At 49.8% G+C, this 14048-nt stretch overlaps 1 protein-coding gene across 1 annotated transcript; it reads left to right on the top strand.

Moving 5' to 3' along the window:
* Window positions 1-238: 238 nt before the first annotated feature.
* Window positions 239-8516, top strand: PCK2 (phosphoenolpyruvate carboxykinase 2, mitochondrial). Its single transcript, XM_058540896.1, has 10 exons — window positions 239-396; window positions 2546-2791; window positions 3240-3424; window positions 3510-3713; window positions 4071-4258; window positions 4582-4744; window positions 5021-5239; window positions 7160-7297; window positions 7587-7682; window positions 7906-8516. Exons 1-10 carry the CDS (start codon window positions 368-370, stop codon window positions 8358-8360), a joined length of 1923 nt encoding a protein of 640 aa, XP_058396879.1. The 5' UTR covers window positions 239-367; the 3' UTR covers window positions 8361-8516.
* Window positions 8517-14048: the final 5532 nt, after the last annotated feature.

Genomic DNA, 14048 nt, shown 5'->3' with positions numbered 1-14048 from the left:
TACATCATGTGCAGGGGGCGAGGTGGAGCAGAGGGCGGGGCCTTCAGGAGCGGGGATCCGAGGAGAGGACCCAGTCCTCCAATGGGAAAGATGCATTTGGGGACTAGGATGCAGGGGGTGGGGCAGCGGCTGGGCGGACCTGGGGCCCGGAGCCCGGGGGCCAGGATTGCTGGCCAGCTGGGGGGCGGAGAGAGGGTCGTGCAAGCCTTGCTAGGTTCCGCCCCTGCGCCCGCCCGCCTCCTTTTTAAGCGCCTCCGGCCCAGCTTTAGCTCCCGCTCGCTTCACCGCGCTCCTTCCTTCCCCGCCTTCCATATCTCCCCGGCTCCGCTCGTTTTCGTGGCCACTTCGCAGTCCCTGCCCAGGTGCCATGGCCGCTGTGTACCGCCCCGGCCTGCGGTGAGTGACGCCCAGCCCGGGGCCAACCCGCACCTTCCGCCGCGCTCGCCCCCTCGGGGCTGCCTGTTGCGCTCTCCTGCTTGCCCGCCTCCGCCCGGTTTCCCATCTGAGGAGGAGGTGGGCAGGGGGCGAGCGTTTCTTGATCCCCGGCCTCACCGGGCGTGCGTCTCGCCAGAGATCAGGGGCGGCCTCAGCCCTCCGGGTCTCTCGGTTTCCGTCGCCTCCTCCCCTTCCCTGCTCTGCTGATCTCTGACCGCGCGGTCTCTGTCTGCCACTCAGAACTTCCTCCTCTCTCCTCTCTCGCCCTCGCGGAGCCCGTTCTCCGTGTCTCCTCTTTCCTTTATAGATGTAACTCCTGTGCCCCAGGTTGTGATGAGCAGCAGTAGGGGTCAAGGGTGCATGAGCCCCTGGGGATTGAGTTTAGAGCTCCTTAAGGAAGGTAGAAGGTAAACATCCATTCCCCGGCCTCCCCGGACTGGAACCTGGCGGGAAGCCCGGCGCAGACAGAGAGACCTGCGGCCAGGAGAAGGAGGGCAACAAGGCGGAGGAGGGGGCCAGGTTCAGTTCTCCTGTGGCTGGCTTCCTCCCCTGTCCACGACAGGAGCCCCTAGGCCGTGCTTGTCTGCCCTCTCCCCCTTTTCACAGCTTGCTGTCTTCCCTCTGTAGCCTCCCTTCTCCCCAGCTTTTGTCCCCGAGTCTGAGCTGACTGCGTGTCTCTCCCACAGCTGGTTCCACTTGGCCAGCCTTCCAGGTGGGTGGTCCCTGGAGCACAGGAAAAAGAAGGTCCCGCTCAGGGGACTGGAGGGAACTGTGGGAGCTTCTCAAGAGACTCCCTCAGCAGGCTTCCCATGGAGAGAGGCTCTCCCCAAGACTGTGTGCCTTTAAAATTAGTGCTCAGGAAAATCTTGAGTCAGGAACAGATCCAAATCTCAGGAGCCCTCCTCCTCTGCCCCTGGGGCCACACTGGGTTTCCCTTCTGCTCTGCCCAGGGGAAGCCACCCCAGCTGCCACTCCAGCCAGGCTCCAGCTCCCACATCCGTGATCTGAGCTTTCTCCCTTTCCCGGGCTTACACCCTCTGAGTTTGAGCTTCCTGCAGTCTGATGTTCCACCCTACCACCAACACCCAAAGCTCTCTAGACATGTGTCCTCTAGGAAAGAGAGCCCAGGGAGGGACAGGGTCACGTGGTCCTGGGTGTGTGGGGCACAATTTCTGGTGGGTGAGGCCCTGGCATAGGGGAAAGGCATCTTCCCTCTCTTGGCCTTTGCTCTCTCTGGATCACTCCACCCTGGGTCCAAGCCAATCAGAGCAGACCCCTCTTCTCCCTCTCTCGGTGGTTTCAAAGGACAAAGAACAGGGACCCTGTCCTCCTGGGAATCCAGGCTTGAACCCCAGCCAGTAATATTCCCCAATAGTCAGCCTTCCACACAGTTCAAAAATACCTACCCAATGGCAACATTCTAGGCAATCCTTGTTGGCCCAGATGGGCAGCAGCAGATCCGATGCCTGGAACCTCAATATCCAATCTCCTACTCTCTGTGCAAGAGCCTGGAACTGTACCATCTAGAATGCAGAAATCTAGACATCTGGAACTGTACCATCTTAAAGACTAGGTTCTTTGCTTGAGGCTCTCATAGTCTTATAGTGTACACACGAGAAGAAAAAAAATAAAAACAGCTGCCTTTTCAATTTATAAAAACTATACTTGAGAATGGAAAGAACAGGGAGGAGAGCTTCAAACATCAGACACATGAAGCTGTCACCTGGGCACAGTTTATCGACACTTGGGCCAAAAGCACTTGCTCATTTGTAACATTGACCAGACATCATTAAACGTGGCCGTGGGCTAAGCCTGCAATAACATCAGGGAGCCTACACATGCACTTCCACACAGCCAGGCATGTGCCTTCATGCTCACTGGGTGAGCCCTGTCCCTTGCTGACCAGGAGACACCCTCACTAAGTGTCATAAAGGCCACAAGATACACATGGCCTGAATCCATCCCACACACCTACTCTGACCTGCTCTTCATGGTGCCTGCACCCAGACTTGCTTTAGCACGCTCCCCAGCAGCACAAGCTTCCTGTTCCCTCTGCTTGCCCATCCTCCATGAGAACACCTGGCTCGTTACCTCTCTGTTTCTTCTGCAGGCTTGCCTGGCATGGGCTGAGCCCCTGGGGCTGGTCATCACGGCGCAGCCTCCAGACCCTGCGGGTACTCAATGGAGATCTGGGTCAGCTGCCTGCTGGGGTTCAAGACTTTGTGGAGCGCAGTGCCCACCTGTGCCAACCAGAGGGCATCCACATCTGTGATGGGACCGATGCAGAGAATGCAGCCATACTGACTCTGCTGGAGCAGCAGGGACTCATCCGAAAGCTCCCCAAGTACAATAACTGGTAAGCCCTGAGCCCAGTGACCGTGACATGGGGACAGCGGCTGCACTGAGGCCTCTTTGGGTTAACCAAGACAAAATCAAAGTTAACTAGGCCATCCCAATGGAATGAGCAAGAGTGGGTGCTCTGGGGGAAATAGAATCAGGAATTACTGGGATTGGTCTATATTTTTATGTTAAATGAAGCTGATACAAATAAAAGACATTGCTTTTTTTTTTTTTCTCACAAGTTCAGGGAGTTTTGGCCAGGGGCAGAGGCCTTTAGAGGGCTGGGGCCATGGGAACTACCCCTTAGCTGGGACAAAACCTGGAGGAAGTGACTGAGATGCGAATGAAAGGGAAACAGTAAGGCCAACAGAAGACCTAGAGTCAAAGCTGGACTTGAAAGAGTCGGTCTGGGGATGAGGGAGGTCTGCTGGCCACCATCTTCCTGATAATCCCCTCTCCCCCAGCTGGCTGGCCCGCACAGACCCCAAGGATGTGGCACGAGTAGAGAGCAAGACGGTGATTGTCACTCCTTCTCAACGGGACACGGTGCCCCTCCCAGCTGGTGGGGCCCGTGGGCAGCTGGGCAACTGGATGTCCCCAGCTGAGTTCCAGCGAGCTCTCGATGAGAGGTTTCCAGGCTGCATGCAGGGTAACCAGGGCCGGGACACAGAGCAGGGGCACTGAAGGGATGAACAGGTTGGAACCCTTCATCCAGGCGGCGTTTTCCTCCGCAGGCCGAACCATGTACGTACTTCCGTTCAGCATGGGTCCCGTGGGCTCCCCACTGTCCCGAATTGGAGTGCAGCTCACCGATTCAGCCTACGTGGTGGCAAGCATGCGTATTATGACCCGGCTGGGGACGCCGGTGCTTCAGGCCCTAGGAGATAGCGACTTTGTCAAGTGTCTGCACTCCGTGGGCCAGCCCCTGACCGGGCAAGGTGAGTGCGGGCTCTGCCCAGGAGAGGACACAGAGGCCTGCCTGCTCTCGGAGGGAACCCCAAATCCTCCCCATCCTTATAGTGAGACACCTAGTTCCCAGGATCTAGGGCAGCAGTCTGGGCTGGGGTGAGGCTGTGTTGGCAGAGCAGTTTGCACAAGACTGAGAAAAGTCAGTTACCCATGTCCAAGAATAGGAGCATGAGAGCTGATGGATAGTATGAGGTGGGGGCTTTAGCCACTCACTGACACCACCACTGCTCCCAAGTGTCTCTCCTGCCAACCCCTGATCTCTCCAGGCCCTGATACCCCAGTTCCTGATGCCCCTGCCAGCAGCCCAATGACCCCATTGTCCCCAGGGGAGCCGGTGAGCCAGTGGCCATGCAACCCAGAGAAAACCCTGATTGGCCACGTGCCTGACCAGCGGGAGATCGTCTCCTTCGGCAGCGGCTATGGTGGCAACTCCCTGCTGGGCAAGAAGTGCTTTGCCCTTCGCATCGCCTCTCGGCTAGCCAGGGATGAGGGCTGGCTGGCGGAGCACATGCTGGTGAGGGCCTGGTGAGGACTGGGGCAGCTGCGGGGGGCAGGGCAGGGGCGGGGCCTGGCCAGTCAGCCTCAGCCTTGCCTCCCCACTGCCAGATGCCAGGCTGGTGGGCAGGGACTCTGCCCAAATGCCTGAAGCTTTGGCCCCAGGCTGCTGAATGTTGGGGGGCTTCCCCTTGCCACCACCCCAGGCCCACTGGCAAGGGAGTGCACCTGTTTAGTGAATAAACATTGGTCCTCCCTATTAACCCCTAGCTGTCCTTTTCATGCAAACCATGCCTGACCTTTGGTGACCTCCTCCTTATTCCCTGTCTCCCCAATGTGCAGATCCTGGGTATTACCAACCCCGCGGGGAAGAAGCGCTATGTGGCAGCCGCCTTCCCCAGTGCCTGTGGCAAGACGAACATGGCCATGATGCAGCCGGCACTGCCAGGCTGGAAAGTGGAGTGTGTGGGGGATGACATTGCCTGGATGAGGTTTGACAGTGATGGTGAGAGGCCCTCGGATCATACTCTCGGTTCTGGCTCTTACCAGAGCATAGGAGTCTCCTCTCCACTGCTCCAGGAGCTTTGTTAGTAAGAACCTTTCCCTGAACAACCGACCCTGCCCTGTACCTCCAGCAGCCCAGCCACCCTGGAGACACAAAGCCTCTCCCCGGCAGATCCAGAGTCCAGCTCAGGGCACGGAGGGGCAGAGCAGGACCTTCCGTGGCCGCACTTTTCAACTCTTCCTGTTTGGTCCTTTCTTTCATGTCTCCTCCTGACAGGGCAACTCCGGGCCATCAACCCTGAGAATGGCTTCTTCGGGGTGGCCCCTGGCACCTCTGCCACCACCAATCCCAATGCCATGGCCACAATCCAGAGTAACACTCTTTTCACCAACGTGGCTGAGACCAGCGATGGAGGCGTGTACTGGGAGGGCATTGACCAGCCTCTTTCACCTGGCGTCACCGTGACCTCCTGGCTGGGCAAACCCTGGAAACTTGGTATGTGGGGTGGGGGAGTCGTGACACAGCCCCTCAAGGGCTCAGCACCTTGATGATGTAAAAGCTTCTCCACAACCTGCAGCCATCTTCCAGGACTCCAGGAGGCACAGGAAGTTATGAGTGTTCGCAGTTTCCAACCCGAGGCAAGGCCTCAGTTCACATCCCAACTCCACCGAGTACTTGCTTTGTGACGTGGCTCAGTTGCTTAACCTCCCTTGCCTCAGTTTCCCTAAGAGCTGAATGGCGTAGTTATCACAGTCTCTACCTCACAAGGTTGTTGGAGGATTCAATTACATGATGCATGCAAAGGGTTTAGCACAGTGCTGAATACATAGGAAATCCTCGATAAATATAAGCTGGATATTAAAAAAAAAGAAAGAAAGAAAAAGAAAAGGAAGGACTGTTTTGAAAATTATTACAGAAGGACTTGAACTCAAAGCACGATCCATGCAGTTTGACCCATTAGGAAGGAGGAAGCCTGCACCTCCCCCTGCCACTTGGCTCCCACCATCCCTGGATAATAACAATTGTCTAAAGGTCAGTGTTGTTACCCTCGGCCTTCCCGGTCCCTCCAACACATGCACCCCAATCCTTCCAAACCGAGTCAGACCAGCTCTCTAGCCTCTCTTTGAAGCCAGTTTCTCAACCTGGCCATTACCCCTCGTGCCTTGCAGCACTGCCCCCTCCCCCAACCCTGCACTCTGGACCTGCAGTTTTCAGTGGCCTTCGGCAGTCAGAGAGCCGAGAGACCTAGGATGGGAGCAAAGAAGCATATGGCAGGGGAGGTGGCCTTGTGGTCACTGAAGCCTGTAGTCAAGTCTTCCAGGCTGGCCTAGCAGTCACCCTCCTCATCTAATCACCCTTCATTTTCTCCAACATAATCATTAAGCCCTCCTCAGCCTCCCCACCCAACTGGGAAATCCAAGAAACTTTCATATTTCCCCACAGGCTTGCTCCTCAACCCTTTTATCATCTCTGGAGTCAGGGGTATAACTAGTGTATGTTGTGCCCAGCTTCAGTTCCCAGAATAATACCCTATGCTAGGCTCCTGATTTGGGGCCTGATGAAAGTACAAGAGAAGCGGAAGGGATGGCTCTTATTGAGAGTGGAGGCAAGAGCTAAGGGGCAGGAAGGGGGCAGGGGGTGCTGGCTGTGACTCCCTTGCCCCCTAGGTCTGACCAGCAACCTCTGGCAGAGAAGGCACCGTGTCCATTCAGGGCCCCCATGGTGGTGCCTCGCACATCTACCACTGACTCAGTCCCAGCCCCTCTCCCGGGCACCTGAAGGGGCCAGATGACCTGGGCTCCTCGGGTTACGCCTGCCCAGGTTATGTCCTTGTCTGAGTTCTTCAAGCCCTATCACTCCCTGGGTCTGAGCAGACCCAGGGAAATCACCAAAATTCTGTTAGCTTTAAAATCAATACCTGTTTGCATTTTGATAGCTCAGGAGAGTCTGTCTTCCCCTGTTTGTTAATGGAAAGTCAATTGTCTGAAATACTGACCTGACAGCCTCAGTTTTTGCTTTAGGTTTGAGCGTTTATTTAAATAATAATCCTGCAAATAAAGAAAGAGTTTTGGGGGGGGAGCATTCTATTATAGCCTTATGCCAATACCTTACCCCATTCCTTTGAGCATTGGTCAATGCCACGTGGCTACAGTTTGGCATAAACATTAGTACCCTGCTGAACCCCAACTCCTCTCCCACTCTTCTCACATAGCTCAGCTGGCTGTACCATTATGGATAAACAACCCAGGCTTTTAGGGGAAATGTCCTGGCTCCCTTCTTCTGACTCCTTACCACACGAAATTGCAGGGAGCTGATGAGGCAAAAAGAAATTGTGCAAGAGTTCATGCACATGTCTATGTGTGTTGGGGTTGGACGTGTCCTTGGAAGTGACAGTATTTGTATTTTCTCTGCCAGGTGACAAGGAGCCCTGTGCACATCCCAACTCTCGCTTTTGTGCCCCGGCTCGCCAGTGCCCCATCATAGACCCAGCCTGGGAGGCCCCTGAGGGTGTCCCCATTGACGCCATCATCTTTGGAGGCCGCAGACCCAAAGGTAAACATCGTATGGGTTCCATGCCTGCTTGGTAAAGAATCTGGCTGTATATCGGGGCCCACCTCCCTCTTGTACTTAAAGCTGAGGGAGCCTCAGCCTGGACCGCCAACTGTAGCTGTCTGTCTCCAGAGCTTTGCCCTGGAGAATGCAAAACTGGGGGGAGGCATGGGTTTGAAAATGGGACAGCTGAGGTCCTGGGAGAGAGAGACTAGGGGTCAGCATCACCAGAAGGGATGGAGTGAGTGTGCAAAGAGAAGGGCTGCCTGTGACCCTGTCACTGATGTTCTAGGAGTACCCTTGGTATATGAGGCCTTCAACTGGCGCCACGGGGTGTTTGTGGGCAGTGCCATGCGCTCTGAGTCCACTGCTGCGGCTGAACACAAAGGTGAGCGCCCTCCCATTGTCCCTCTTCCTTCCCTTCCTGAGCCACACCTTCCTCCTGCCTGCCCCCTCCCACATGTACCTTTTCCCCAGTCCCTTCTCTTCACCCTGTCCCGAGCATATTCCAGAACCACAAACATTTCACAACTTCCTCTAACTGGAGCAGAGTGCCCTTCTCTTCTCCAGTAAGTAGGAAGATTTCTTACCCATCCTGCTCCCCTCCCTAGGCAAGATCATCATGCACGACCCATTTGCCATGCGGCCCTTTTTCGGTTACAACTTTGGGCGCTACCTAGAACACTGGCTGAGCATGGAGGGGCGCAAGCGGGTTCGGTTGCCCCGTATCTTCCACGTCAACTGGTTCCGGCGCAACGAGGCAGGCGGCTTCCTGTGGCCAGGCTTTGGAGAGAATGCTCGGGTGCTGGACTGGATCTGCCGGCGGCTAGAGGGGGAGGACAGTGCCCGAGAGACACCCATTGGGCTGGTGCCAAAGGAAGGCGCCTTGGATCTCAGTGGCCTAGGAGCCATAGACACCACCCAGCTGTTCTCACTCCCCAAGGACTTCTGGGAACAGGAGGTTCGTGACATTCGGAGCTACCTGACAGAGCAGGTCAACCAGGATCTGCCCAAGGAAGTGTTGGCTGAGCTGGAGGGCCTGGAGGGACGTGTGCGCAGAATGTGACCTGAGGCTCCCCTAGGAATAGGAGAGCCACCAGGCTTGCAGAAAATATGAGTAATTTGATATAAGTAACATCTTCTGGGTGCCATGAGACCAGGCCACAGACCTTCCCCCACACGCTATCCAATAATAAGAGATGCTCATTGATTTTACATAACATTTGTGCTGTCTTCATTGGCTGCCTGTCTTCGCAGGCTTCCCTCTAACACCAATTTCACAATCTTCTTCCAGTCCTTCCAAGCAGCTGGCACCCAGGGTGGCCTAGCCTGACACAGCCTGGTGGTATCAAGGATCTGTCTCACAGGCAGCCCTATCACTGGGCCATATAAGTAGAAATTGCTGGGAGAAAGCACTATCTACTCTGGGTCCTGAGGTCTTAAAAAGATGGGGGCCTCTACGAGCTGCTTAGAATAGCCTCCAGCCTAAAATTTCTGATCTCCCACTCAGACACACAGAAGCCTCTAACCTCATTCTCCAGTGAAGCCGTTCCACTGGTGATTCTCAAACCTGTTCTTCCTCCTCCCTGACCTGAAACTGGGACTTGCAAAGTATTCACAAATGCTTATTCAGTAGTAAGACAGCTAACACTTCTACAGTACCTTCTGTGTGCCAGGCACTGTTCTAAGCACATTACAAAACAACCCTTGAGGCAGGTACTATTTTACAGATAAAGAAACAAAGGCACAGAGAGGTCAAGTAATTGCCTAAGGCCATACAGTTGAACAGTACAGCCAAGGGTAAACAATGACTGCATAGACATGTCTCATAGCAGCACAGACTTGTAGAACTATAAGGACCTTAGAATTCAACTGTTCCATGCTTCTCAAACTTAAAAGTGCATATGAATCACCTGGGGATCTTGTTAAAATGCAGATTCTCATTTAGCAAGTCTGGGATGGCCCAGAGATTCTGTTTATCTTAGAAGCTCCTGGGTGATACTGATGCTGCTGGTCAGGGGACCATAGTTTGAGTAGCAAGGCCTTGGCTTAAACTCGGAAATCAACTTTAGAAGGAAATTACAAAAAGAGTGTGATGATCCTACATAAATCAGGGGCATCAGCTGAGGATAAGTTCACCTGTAATCTGGATCAGGCTGAGTGAATGTATAAACTGAGGTGGGTAAGATGGAAGTGTGTACCCAGAAAATGAGAACAAACTTCAACAAATAAAATGGAATTACTGGGAATTCCCTCAAAAGAAAACATTGGAGGAGGAAACACCAAGTGGTCTCATAGAAAAAAGCCATTAACCAGCTACAATGTGTAAGAGCAGAAAAGAACCTAAAGGTCAGAGTGGATCAAATGCTAAAACACAGTTTTTAAGTACAATGCACTTAAAAATAGATAGCCATAACATTCATTATCTCTGGATTATTGAATTTCTTTATGTTTTTCTGCATTTTCTAAATGTTCTACAATAAGCAATTACTTGTTCTATGATAGAAAATATATATTATTTAAAATAATATATCTCTGAGAACAGTCCACTGTAAATCAAGAAATTAAACGGGCCGGTCCCATGGCTTAGCGGTTAAGTGTGCGCGCTCCACTACTGGCAGCCCTGCTTCAGATCCCAGGCACACACCGACGCACCGCTTGTCCGGCCATGTTGAGGCGGCGTCCCACATACGGCAGCTAGAAGGATAAGCAACTATGACAAACAACTATCTACTGGGGCTTTGGGGAGAAAAAGGAAACAAAAGGAGGAGGATTGGCATGGATGTTAGCTTAGGGCTGATATTCCTCACAAAAAAAATAAAAACAAAAATAAAAAAGAAATTAAACAAAATGTATAAGATCTAAACATTCTTTAAATGACATAAAATATAGTCTACTTCCTTGCAAAAGACAAACAAAAAATATATAACCAAATCCTCAGCTTCAGAAATAGCATGTGATAACTGAAACAATATGCTCAGAGGCAGCATAACACAGATGTTAGGCACATAGTAGACTCAAGCCAGGGGTGCCTCTCAGTCTCCTCATCTGTAAAATGGGGATGTGCCTACACCTCACAGTGTTGTTAGGAGGATTAAAAGAGTCAGTGGAGCCAGGCACTCAGAACTATGCCTGGCGTGGAGTAATCATTGAATATATGTTAGCCGTCCTCACCTTTCTGCTCTATATTGATTAAAGTAGGCCCTGTAAGCCTATACCATATATTGCCAACTCTATAGATTAAGAGAAAAATGAGCAATGTCAATAAAATTTAGGGGAGAAAGAAAATATGTTTGGAAACAAGTCCCTTCAGGAAAGAGGCAGGGAACTGAGGTTCCAGGCACCTTTCTGGTGTCTAATGCACAGTGATGTGAAGCTATTAGCCTCAAAAGTGATTCTGTCAATTAGAATAACATTGGGCTGCATGCCCTGAGGTTCTAGATAAATGACAAAAAGTAGTTAACACATTTTAATTAACCATTTTATTTTAAAATAAAACACAGATACAGAAAACCGTACAAAACAAAGGTAGTAGAGCTTAATAAACTAATATAAAGCGAACACTCTTGAAACCATCACCCAGAGAGAGAAACAGAACTCTGCCAGACACCAAATATCCCCCACCCCCATGTTCTTCATCTTCATCACAGCCCCTCCCTCCTGGCATAAATAGATACTATGGTGCATGATAATCAGTTCCTTGCATATTTTTTTTGTAGTTTTATCACCCAAATGTGGATCCCTAGCCATTATAGTTTAACCTCATTTTTTAAGCCCATTTTTTAAAATTTCATCTGCCTTTTCAGTATCTTTCAATCTACAGGTTCCCCTTCCATTCCTTTCTTTTCCTTCAATTTACCCAGTAAAGAATCCAGGCCTGGATGCTCAACACCTAGATTCATTAATTTACTAGGGATTTCAAAACAACCATATTCAAACTGTCACAATAGTTGGAATACTTGTACAAAGGGACACTCCCTTTACCTTCTATTTCATTACCCTGAGGTACAGTTTATGTAGGAACAGCAAGATAACTGCTGGATTCTTTTCCTTTATTTACCATCTTCAAAATAATGATTTGGTTTCCTATCGACCTTCAAAAGGTGACCAATTAGTCACGCATACACACCCACACACAAACCATATGAACTCATGGATTTAAACATACTTAATGTTTAGTAAATTATCCTTATTAATGTTCGTATTGTCCCTCTTTGGCCATCAGAGCTCGGCCTGAATCCTTTTGACATTACACTGACAGTGTTTGCTGGCCTCTTTGCTATCTGGTATGATAAGTTGTTCCACACTCATCTCGTGCATTTCCTGCCTCAGACCTGGAATCAGCCATTTCTCAAACCTCTGGTTTCTTTCCATGGGAAATGGTATTTTAAGATCTGGGTGGTAGGAGTGTCACTGCTACTGGCTTGGTCATTGTTTCTCGACCTTTTTGGTGTGAATAGGGACAGGAGGATAAAATTATGAGTGCACAGGAATAGCTCCTATTCCAAGTCAGGGCTAAAGGGTTTTTAACTTCTATATCACGTCTATACCTCCTATCCACCACACAAAAAAATTCTGGTTCTCAAGGACACAGGACATGAGAGTATTAGAAATCTCATAATTACTCAATTGCTTTAGAGTCAACACAGTTTAAGTCCTGGGTAAATTAGCGTACTTCTCCCTTTCATTCTACACACAGAATGCTAAAAGAAGATAATGTATAGGGGGCCGGTCCCATGGCTTAGCGGTTAAGTGCACGCCCTCCACTACTGGCAGCCTGGGTTCAGATCCCGGACGCGCACCAAGGCATCGCTTCTCTGGCCATGCTGAGGCGGCGTCCCACGTACAGCAACTAGAAGGATGTGCAACTATGACATACAACTATCTACTGGGGCTTTGGGGAGAAAAAGTGAAAAAAAAGGAGGAGGATTGGCAACAGATGTTAGCTCAGAGCCGGTCTTCCTCAGCAAAAAGAGGAGGATTGGCTTGGATGTTAGCTCAGGGCTGATCTTCCTCACACACAAAAAAAGAAGATAATTTATAAATAAACATATGTCATCAGTCACTTTGGAAGACAGAACTTTCTCTGTGCTGCCCGGAACTGTACACGTGTACCAAGAGCTCTGTGCAGTCACCAGGCTGGGAACTGAGGTGGCAAAGAGGGAGCACAGGGCTAGCAAGAACAAGAAAAATTTGCTTTCCTTCTCTCTTCTCTAGCCCAGCCCGCCCTCTAGTGGAGATGCTAATGAGCAGGAAACAGCCCAAGGCAGGTCAGACAGGAAGTCAACTGGCTGACATTTACTCAGCACTTACCAGGACCCTTCCTAAAATGAGTGCTGAAGGTAGGAAACCTCTCTGTGGCTTGAAGTGGCTTTAAGCATAGCTGGAGAGAGTAGAAAGAGAGCTGGAGAGAGTAGCTGCCCAAATGAAAAGCACTTTACAAACTGTCACCAAGCAACATGCCAAATTTAAAAATCATGAGAGGAAAGGCCAAATAGGGTTTATCAAAATGACTTAATTATAATTATTTTTAAAGAAATACCATTTTCCTTTAATGGAACACATAGTATACCCTAAGATATAAATGCTCACATACATTTTAAAAATATTATGTCACAAGTGACATAATCAAATCTATAGGCTTAAAAATCTTTTACATACAGGGCCGGCCCCGTGGCTTAGCAGTTAAGTGCGCGCGCGCCGCGACTGGCAGCCTGGGTTCAGATCCCAGGCACGCACTGAGGCATCGCTTCTCTGGTCATGCTGAGGCCATGTCCCACATACAGCAACTAGAAGGATGTGCAACTATGACATACAACTATCTACTGGGGCTTTGGGGGGGAAAAAAAAAAAAGGAGGAGGATTGGCAATAGATGTTAGCTCAGAGCCCGTCGTCCTCAGCAAAAAGAGGAGGATTAGCATGGATGTTAGCTCAAGGCTGATCTTCCCCACCAAAAAAAAAAAAAAAATCTTTTACATACAAAAAATCAATCAACAGACCAGAGATGAAATCCTATCTTCTTTAGCATTTGATTTGATGTTAAAACTCATGTTGGTCACATAATCTCAGATTTTTTTTAACATTTACCATGACTTTTAAATGTTTTATTCAATAATGTACAAGTTCCGTATTTCAAAGGCTTGAATTTAGATTTTATTCAGTTTTAAACTGGGTTTGTAAGTGCTAAGGAGGAGAAGAGGCTAAGGAAAAGAAAGAGGTAATCAAAAAATGCATTATTAAGGAGATGAGTTTAACAGAAGTTTTTGTTTTTTTGTGGACCTCAGATGCTCAAATGGTATTAATCATAATGCTTTGTTCATGCTATACCTTTGCTTCATTAGTTCATGCAAGGCCTTCTCCATTTTATTATTTGTTTAATGACATAACGAGCCTGGGTATTTTTATACTTTTTCATGCAAAATTGACACCATATTGTTTTTGCATCCACCACATATCACCAGAACTGACTACCACCTTTTTTTAAACCTCACAATGTAACTTGCACAATTTCCCATGGCATAAAAATAGAAAACCACAACATCATTTTAATGGCTACCTGGTACTTCTGTGTTGTACCATACAGACCATAATTTATTGAACCAATCCCCTCTCGTATTGCAGTATATTCCGATCTATCTTGTTTTGTTGTACTATTACTATTTTTAGTTTTTGTGTTTTACTATTATCAGTAACTGCTGAACATAAATCTTTATGCTAGGTTTAGCATATTGGCCCAGGCTAGACTCCTGGAAG

Source organism: Diceros bicornis, chromosome 5, assembly GCF_020826845.1.
Source record: "Diceros bicornis minor isolate mBicDic1 chromosome 5, mDicBic1.mat.cur, whole genome shotgun sequence".
Classification (NCBI taxonomy): Eukaryota; Metazoa; Chordata; class Mammalia; order Perissodactyla; family Rhinocerotidae; genus Diceros; species Diceros bicornis.
Note: the sequence above shows the minus strand (reverse complement) of the source record. Positions and strands in the feature narration are given on the sequence as shown.